Source organism: Rattus rattus, chromosome X (genome assembly GCF_011064425.1).
Source record: "Rattus rattus isolate New Zealand chromosome X, Rrattus_CSIRO_v1, whole genome shotgun sequence".
In the NCBI taxonomy this organism is placed as follows: domain Eukaryota; kingdom Metazoa; phylum Chordata; class Mammalia; order Rodentia; family Muridae; genus Rattus; species Rattus rattus.
In genome coordinates, this window is record NC_046172.1 from 17,945,126 (window position 1) to 17,954,821 (window position 9,696).

The following is a 9,696-nucleotide window of genomic DNA, read 5'->3' on the forward strand; positions in this document are numbered from 1 at the left end:
CCACAAGGGACTGATTGAAAGATTGACCCCTGATGCACGAGGAAAATTAAACCTCTTACGTTTGCATCAAACTCATTCTTGTATCTCACGATGGGGCAGGCGTCCTCCCGGTAGTTAAGACTCATTGAGCCTTACACAGCAAGTCTCTCTCTTTTAAGTGCTCTTAAACAGCTTTTCTTTCCTGTGCTGTTCTTCTAAAAGTTAGATGTATCCTCTCTCTGTTTCCTTGTGTAAAATCTTTGCCTGACTCATCATCTTGTAGGCCTCTCACTTACATATCACTTTCAAATATTGCTGCTTCCCTCCTAAGCTAAATTATTTGGCTAAATTTCAGGATTAAAGTGTGGACTAATGGCATATGTATTCCACTTAGGTGGCCATTGCTGGATTAATGTCCTTTTACAATTTAAAATTTGAACAACACACAAAGAATATTAGCATGTTGCATTGTGGAGAAATGATTGCTTTAACTTTTTGTCTCACACACATGAATTATCATGTACATGGCCATACTAAAGAACCAGTATCATAAATTTTAAGTTTTTCTATATTGGCCAAAAATGATTGGAATAATTTGGAGAAATTTTTAGATTCAGGTCATGAGCACATGCAATTTAGAAACATGATTCATTTATCAGATCTACAGAATATAAAACTAAATGGAATAATGCAATTTAATTATTTTTATGTGTGTTTGTCTTTTGACATATACATGCCACAGCACACATATGAAAGTCAAAGGATAACTTCAGGAAATTTGTTATATTCTTTTACCATGTGGGACCTATAGATTAAGCCTAAACTCATCAGGCTTGATGGCAGAAATACATTTAATTCATCTTGTTGGCCCTAACTACACTTAGAAATACTTAAAACATGTAACCAAGCAAGACAATTTTAAGATTCCAATTAAAGTGTGTTGTCATTATAAATAATTTGGGAATAATATTGGTGTATTTAGATATATTAATAGCTTAAATATTTTATGTAATATTTGTATGATTTTCCTTTGTGTAATGCTAAAATTTATTTCACTAAGCATGATATCTGTCTCTCTGCTTTTTGAATGACAAGCCTTAATAGAAGGGAACAAACATAAAAATGATGGTTTAAATCCAGTTTAAAAAAATGGATCCTTCTAGAGATAATATTAAGGAGTCTTACCATAATTTTTAGAATGGGGAATTCCAAAATACATGTATTAAGGAGTATGCAATACATACACATTTTCATAGATTTATGATGAAAGCAACACAGGGAACAAGGTAAATCAGACATGTTAAGAAATGTTTTAATTTCTAACAATATTAGAACTTACATGAATATAAAAAAAAGAAGGTCACGTGTAGAGAACAAAGGACACTCTAAGGTAATATATACAACTAATACTGAAAAAGTTCAGGACATTGTTTTCTATAAGTGCTTTAGTCTTTCTGTATCTGGTAATGTTGCTGTTAGTAAAAATGTTAACTCACTGGACCTTCATTATCCTGCTACCTCTCTGCTGACCTTCATAACAACTGGAGATCCAAAGCATACAAGTCAGATTCCCTCCTTGTAGCCATTCCTCCATCTGCCAAGTCTTCTGGGGCATGCCTAGCTGCTCTGATCATCCTGCTGTATCCCTGGACCTCCTTTATCCAGGCCCATCTCTGCCATAATCATCTCCACCCATTTCCATCAGACCTGTGGATCCAGAAGCATACAGGTTAGATTGTCTCACTGCACCCATTTCCCTTGCACTCCCAAGTTCTCTGGAGCATATCCAGATTCCCAGAGCAGGTTACAGTCTTTCCAGCAGATACGCAGTAACACCTCTCTGCCTGCATTTTCCCCATCAAATATCCCTCCTACAGTGTCTACAAGACCATACCCAACTGCTGGGAGACTTGCACTACCCACTGAATTCCATTGTCCAGCAAAAGGATGGACACAAGGACTGCCACACCAGGATCATTGTAGCTAGGAACTGTCCCAAAACAAGCTACAACAGGAACATTGAGGGACAATTGGATGCCTAAGGCCAGAATAAGAACACAATCAAGAAAAGCCATTGCCTTCTTCCTCGGTGCTGCCTGCGAGGTGGCTGCCATCTGTTTTGCAGCATCATGGCTGCCCTTCGGCCTCTAGTGAAGCCCAAGATCGTCAAAAAGAGGACCAAGATGTTCATCAGGCACCAGAAACCCAGAGGCATTGACAACAGGGTGCGGAGAACATTCAAGGGCCAGATGCTGATGCCCAACATTGGTTACGGGAGTAACAAGAAAACCAAGCACATGCTGCCTAGCGGCTTCCGGAAGTTTCTGGTCCACAATGTCAAGGAGCTGGAAGTGCTGCTGATGTGCAGCAAATCTTACTGTGCTGAGATTGCTCACAATGTGTCCTCTAAGAACCGAAAAGCCATCTTAGAAAGAGCAGCACAGCTGTCCATCAGAGTCACCAATCCCAACGACAGGCTACGCAGCAAAGAGAATGAATAGATGGCTTGTGTGCCTGTTATGTATTCAAATAAAACCACAAAAACTGAAAGAAAAAAAAAGAAAAGAAAAGAAAAGCCAATGCCATATGATACGTTCAGAGCTATCATACTACAGCAAACCATGGATAACTTAACACAAACAAAGCATAGTAAAATGACCTTCAATGAAACCTTATTAGATAAAAGTGGTCTTTAAAGAGAAAATAACTAAATCCCTCAAATAGATACAGGAAAATACAAACATATAGAGGACATTAAAATGGAAGCAAATAAATTTCTTTTGTTTTATTTATTTTTTCTTTTATGGGATATTTTATTTATTTACATTTCAAATGTTATGCCCTTTCCTGGTTTCCCCTCTAGAAACGCTCTATACCACCCCTCCCCCTGCTTCTATGAAGGTGTACACCAACCTAAACTACCTACTCCCTCTCACCTCATAGCCCTGGCATTTCCCTACCCTGGTGCATCTAGCCTTCACAGGACCAAGGGCCTCTCCTCTCACTGATGCTCAACAGGGTCATTCTCTGCTACATATGTGGCTAGAGCCATGGGTCATTCCATGTGTATTCTTTGGTTGGTGGTTTAGTCCCTGGGAAATCTGAGGGGTCTGTTTGGTTGATTTTGTTGTTCTCCCTATAGGGTTGCAAACCAATTCAGCTCCTTCAGTCCTTTTTCTAACTCCTCCATTGGGGACCCTGCTCTCAGTTCAATAGTTAAATGAGAGCATCTACCTCTATATTTGTCAGGCTCTGGCAGGCCTCTCAGGAAGACAAGTGTTGGGCTCCTGCCAAATGCACTTCTTGGAGATCCTGAAATACAGTCTGTGTTTGTTGATTCTATATGGATGGATCCCCATGTAGGCAATCTCTGGAAGGCTTTTATTTTGGTCTTTACTCTACTCTTTGTTTCCATATTTCCTCCTGAGAGTATTTTATTCTCCCTTCTAAGAAGGACTGAAACATCCACACTTTGGTCTTCATTCTTTTTGGACTTTATGTGGTCTTTAAATTGTATCTTGGGTATTCCAAGCATTTGGTCTAATATCTACTTATCAGTGAGTGCATACCATGTGTGTTCTTTTGTGATTGAGATACTTCACTCAGGATGATATTTTCCAGTCCTATTCATTACATGAAGTCATTGTTTTTAATAAGCTGAGTAGTACTCTACTCTATAAATGTACCACATTTTCTGTATCCGTTCCTCTGTTGAAGGGCATCTGGGTTCTTTCCAGCTTCTGGCTATTATAAATAAGGCTGCTATGAACATAGTGAAGCATGTGTCTTTGTTATATGTTGGGGCATTTTTTGGGTATATGCCCAAGAGAGGTATAGCTGGGTCCTCAGGTAGTTCAATGTCCAATTTTCTGAGGAACCTCCAGACTGATTTCCAGAGTGGTTGTACCAGTCTGCAATCCCACCAACAATAGATGAGTGTTCCTCTTTCTCCACATCCTCACCAGCATTTGCTGTCACCTGAGTTTTTGATCTTAGCCATTCTGACTGGTGTGAGGTGGAATCTCAGGGTTGTTTTGATTTGCATTTGCCCGATGACTAAGGATGTTGAACATTTCTTTAGGTACTTGCGGCAAGTCGATATTCCTGGATAGGGAATTATTTGTTTATCTATGTACCCCTTTTTAATAGGATTATTTGATTGTCTGGAGTTTAACTTCCTGGGTCATATATATAATATTAGGGCTCTATCAGATGTAGGATTGGTAAAGATCTTTTCTACAGAAATATGGTAAAATATAATTAGATAGGTGAAGAAATAAATGAAATTGTTCAAGACCTGAAAGTAGAAATAGAAGCAATAAAGAAAACACAAACTGAGGGAAACCTGGAGATGGGTAACCTAGGGAAGAGATCAGGAACAACATATCCAAGCATTACCAAACAAATACAATAGATGGAAGAGAGAATCTCAGGCATATAAGATATAATAGAAGAAATTGATACATCCATCAAAGAAAATGTTAAAACTAAAAATTCCTGACACAAACATCTAGGATACCAATGAAAATGCCTAACCTAAAAATAGGAATAGAAAAAAGGTAAAGAATTCCAGCTCAGGACCAGAATATATTTTTCAACAAATCATAAAGAATACTACCAAACCTAGAGATAGAGATACCTATAAACATATTAGAATTTTGCAGAACATCAGTTACACTTGACCAGAAAGAAAATATTCCTGCCACATGAAATCAATACACTAAGTGTACAAGAACAAAGCATATTAAGACCGGTCAGGGGAAAAGGCCAGGTGACATAAGCAAACCTTACCTGCCAACTTCTCAAGAGACTCACAAAAGGACAGAAGGGGCCCAGAGAGATGTCTGGCCCCTCAACAGAAAACAACAACAACAACAACAACAACAACAACAACAAAAACTCACAGATGTTAACCTAGACTACTATACCCAGCAAAACTCCCAATCACCATAGATGGAGAAAAACAGATATTTCTAGACAAGTCCAAATATGAACAACATATATCCATAAATCCAACCCTATAGAAAACACTAGAAGGAAAACACCAACCAAGGAGAATAACTACACCCAAGATAGCACAGTAAAAAAGTAGTTACATATCAGTAAAATCAAAAGAAGGGAGGCACATGCACAAAAGCACATATCACCACCCCTTCCTCCTCCTCCTGCCCCTCCTCCTCCTCCATTACCACCACCAGCACCATGACCACCAAAACAACAAAAAATAACAGGAATTAACAATTCTTGGTCACTGCTTTCTCCAGTGAGAGAGATAGGTTATTTATCTAATGCAAATTTTTGCTACATAAAAGTTCTCGGTAGAGGTATTTCCTTATTTTCACTAAAGAACATTTCTAAAAGTTTAATGTCTTAAACCAATGAATTTCTTTCCTTAGACATATAAAGAATATCTATAACTAAGTTCCTTTAATTGCTGGTCAGAGGTTCTATCTAGAAAGTCACAACACTTTTTTCGAATGGTTTATCATTTCTACTATACAAAATATTCTGAAACTAGCCCCTGTGGTTGATGATATCTACATAAAATATACATTGGTTCAAATTGTAGTTAAACTGGATCATGATTTGAGTTGGATCATGGTTTAGCAAGGAAAAGAAAAAATGAGTGTTAAAGAAATTGGTTTCTAAACATTAAATGAACTGAAAAAAATAAATGTGTGTGTGTGTATGTGTGTGTGTGTGTGTGTGTGTGTGTACAAAACCAGTAAGTTTAAATATTATTGCTAAATAATGTAGCTCAAATTTGTTTCAAGGTTTAGGATATTGTGCCTCTCCCATATTTGCAGTAAACTAAGTTTTTTAATGTGCAAGGAGATGGAAATCATCTCAACATAGGGCAAGTGAAATATACCATCTACAAGTTACCATGGTTTCAGTTTAACAGAAAAATAAAAGTGGAAGGTTACCAATAAGTTTTAAAAGTATTCCTTTTTACAAAAAAGAAAAACTATCAGTGTAGTATAAAAACCCAATGAGACTTAGAACAATACAGGCACTTTGAAAATTACAAAACCATTAGTCAATACCTTATTAAACTGATTTATTACCTTTTCCTGCCACTGCCACTGTTCTTAGCTGCTCATAAGGTTCCAGTCAAGAAATGAGATTATGACTATTTGTTAGTTGGTTTTACAGACTACTTTCTTAGAAAATAAATTAAATTAGAAATCGATCTTTTTTCATGCCACTTCTCAACTATTATCAATCTGAAAGGTTCATGTTCTGGTAGAAGATTATTCTTTCTTCCTCTGAAGTAACATTGAGTATAGTCAGTCAATAGATATAAAGGGGTACTCAGTTGCAAAAAATTAAAACCTCTTTTTAAAGTGGTTGAAAATCAGCCAAGCAAAATCTTTACAAAAGTCAGCACTTCTTAAGTCATATTCTAGTGTCATATAACCAGTCTTCATTATGAAAGTCCAAAGGAAATTTTGATCTCACACATGTGAATTCCCATTTGGGTCACATGACTCTACACTCCATAGATTATTCATTTGATCAGATAAGAACAACATCATGGTTGATTTACATTCACTCAGTCTGCTTTAATGCTATTTCTGATAGGATCAGTTTGGAATTTGTTACATACACCTATACACAAAGATGTGGCAGGTAACTGATGTCCCCTCAAAATACTCATGAACTCAGTTCCAAAGTTGTGGCTGAGTGGCCAACAGAAATTAATTGTAGGCAGATTACCATAAACAGAAATAAGTTTGGATTATCCAGCTGAATCCAATGAATCACAAGGATTCTTTAAAGTATAAGAAGTCAGAAAAGTTATAACAAAAGGGCCAAAGAAACATTATGCTCATTGTTTTGATTGAACACCATGTATGAGGCCACAAAGGAAGACTGAAGCTGACTTTAAAAGGTTAAAAAAGGAGAAAATGGATTATTGCTTAGAGCCTTCCTAAAGACAGCTTCCTGGTACTGTTATTTTTTGGTCAGTAAGCTTCTAAGTTTAACAATAACAATTCAGGTATGGATTTCTTCTTAGACAGGTCTTAAATCATATTTGAATGGGGTCACCGATAGGAGTTAGAGGACTTAAAATGTAAATAAAACAACAATATCCTATAAAAGAAATCAGCACCCCTAAACCATTATTTAAAATTACATGGTGACATATTTGCTGATCTTACCAAAAGGATGTCTTACAGATTAGTCATTGTTGGACATCAATGGGAGGAGGCTCGCCCAGTCCAAGATTTCTAAGACAATGTCCAAAGGCGGAAGGCAGAAGGAGTGGTTTTCTCCTGTAAGTTCCATGCATAGGACTTTCCAGCACCAAGGGGATAACATTTAATAATAAGGATAAATCCTATAAAGAGTCCCAGGTTTATTTTTACAGCATTGTTCTTGTGAATATTTCTTCAACAATGCCTCTCTATTTGCAGAGGTGTAAGGATGTCAATAGCCTACTATGTTTTGAGGTCTATGGGACCTCATTGGTTAATTTTCAAGGGAGGCAATTCATTCTTGGCACTAGACTCATTGTTGTAGTCTGTGGTATCTGGCCAAGGCATTGTCACCCACATTGTAAGGTCACTCCATCGATACACTATATAGATATAACATAGGCCCTAGAGTAGAACCTCTTATTATTTTATAAATGAACATAGCATTAAATTGACTCCTGACTCCTAATTTCTACATTCATGGATTATTACAATAGCTCAAATCACATTTTAATCTATGGTTTATAGATTATAAATTCAAAGGCTTTTTTTTCATTCTTGGCATTTCTTAGACATTTCATTGTTTATTCCCTTTCCGGTTTCTGGCCCAAACATTCCTTCCCTCCCCTTCCTTATGGGTGTTCCTCCCCATCGTTGCCCTATATAGTCTAGTTCCTGGGGTTCAGTCTTAGAACCTCTTCCATTGTTCTTACTGGAAATCATTGCTACCTATGAGGTCAGAGTCCAGGGTTTCTACATTCATGGATTTTTTTTTAGCTCAAATCCAGCTCTGGTTTGCTTGGCATTGTTGTACATATGGGGTCTCAAGCCCTTCAAGCTCTTCAGTTCTTTCTGATTCCTTCAGCGGGGTCCCGTTCTCAGTTCAGTGGTTTGCTGCTGGCATTGCCTCTGTATTTGCTGTATTCTGGCTGTGTCTCTCAGGAGATCTACATCGGCTCCTGTTCTGCACTTCTTTGCTTCATCCATCTTGTCTAATTGGGTGGCTGTATATGTATGGGCCACATGTGGGGCAGGCTCTGAATGGGTGTTCCTTCAGTCTCTGTTTTAATCTTTGCCTCTCTCTTCCCTGCCAAGGGTATTCTTGTTCCCCTTTTAAAGAAGGGTGAAGCATTCACATTTTGATCATCCGTCTTGAGTTTCATTTGTTCTAGGCATCTAGGGTAATTCAAGCATTTGGGCTAATAGCCACTTATCAATGAGTGCATACCATGTATGTCTTTCTGTGATTGGGTTAGCTCACTCAGGATGATATTTTCCAGTTCAACCATTTGCCTCTGAATTTCATAAAGTCATTTTTTTTTGATAGCTGAGTAATATTCCATTGTGTAGATGTACCACATTTTCTGTATCCATTCCTCTGTTGAAGGGCATCTGGGTTCTTTCCAGCTTCTGGCTATTATAAATAAGGCTGCGATGAACATAGTGGAGCACGTGTCTTTTTTATATGTTGGGGCATCTTTTGGGTATATGCCCAAGAGAGGTATAGCTGGATCCTCAGGCAGTTCAATGTCCAATTTTCTGAGGAACCTCAGACTGATTTCCAGAATGGTTGTACCAGTCTGCAACCCCACCAACAATGGAGGTGTTCCTCTTTCTCCATCCTCGCCAGCATTTGCTGTCACCTGAGTTTTTGATCTTAGCCATTCTCACTGGTGTGAGGTGAAATCTCAGGGTTGTTTTTGATTTGCATTTCCCTTATGACTAAAGATGTTGAACATTTCTTTAGGTGTTTCTCAGCCATTCGGCATTCCTCAGCTATGAATTCTTTGTTTAGCTCTGAACCCCATTTTTTAATAGGGTTATTTGTCTCCCCTCGGTCTAACTTTTTGAGTTCTTTGTATATTTTGGATATAAGGCCTCTATCTGTTGTAGGATTGGTAAAGATCTTTTCCCAATCTGTTGGTTGCCGTTTTGTCCTAACCACAGTGTCCTTTGCCTTACAGAAGCTTTGCAGTTTTATGAGATCCCATTTGTCGATTCTTGATCTTAGAGCATAAGCCATTGGTGTTTTGTTCAGGAAATTTTTCCAGTGCCCATGTGTTCCAGATGCTTCCTAGTTTTTCTTCTATTAGTTTGAGTGTGTCTGGTTTGATGTGGAGGTCCTTGATCCACTTGGACTTAAGCTTTGTACAGGGTGATAAGCATGGATCGATCTGCATTCTTCTACATGTTGACCTCCAGTTGAACCAGCACCATTTGCTGAAAATGCTATCTTTTTTCCATTGGATGGTTTTGGCTCCTTTGTCAAAAATCAAGTGACCATAGGTGTGTGGGTTCATTTCTGGGTCTTCAATTCTGTTCCATTGGTCTATCTGTCTGTCTCTGTACCAATACCATGCAGTTTTTATCACTATTGCTCTGTAATACTGCTTGAGTTCAGGGATAGTGATTCCCCTGAAGTCCTTTTATTGTTGAGGATAGTTTTAGCTATCCTGGGTTTTTGTTATTCAGATGAATTTGCAAATTGTTCTGTCTAACTCTTTGAAGAATTGGA

At 37.9% G+C, this 9,696-nt stretch overlaps 1 protein-coding gene across 1 annotated transcript; it reads left to right on the top strand.

The window, feature by feature from the left end:
* Positions 1-2,108: 2,108 nt before the first annotated feature.
* Positions 2,109-2,480, top strand: LOC116888566 (60S ribosomal protein L32-like). The gene has a single exon (XM_032889870.1). The coding sequence runs from the start codon at positions 2,109-2,111 to the stop codon at positions 2,478-2,480; it is 372 nt and encodes a 123-aa protein (XP_032745761.1).
* The last annotated feature ends 7,216 nt before the right edge of the window (positions 2,481-9,696 follow it).

What these genes read in the sequence shown, in the direction of transcription:
- LOC116888566 (XM_032889870.1), top strand. Translation starts at nt 2,109, where the DNA reads ATGGCTGCCCTTCGGCCTCTAGTGAAGCCCAAGATCGTCAAAAAGAGG.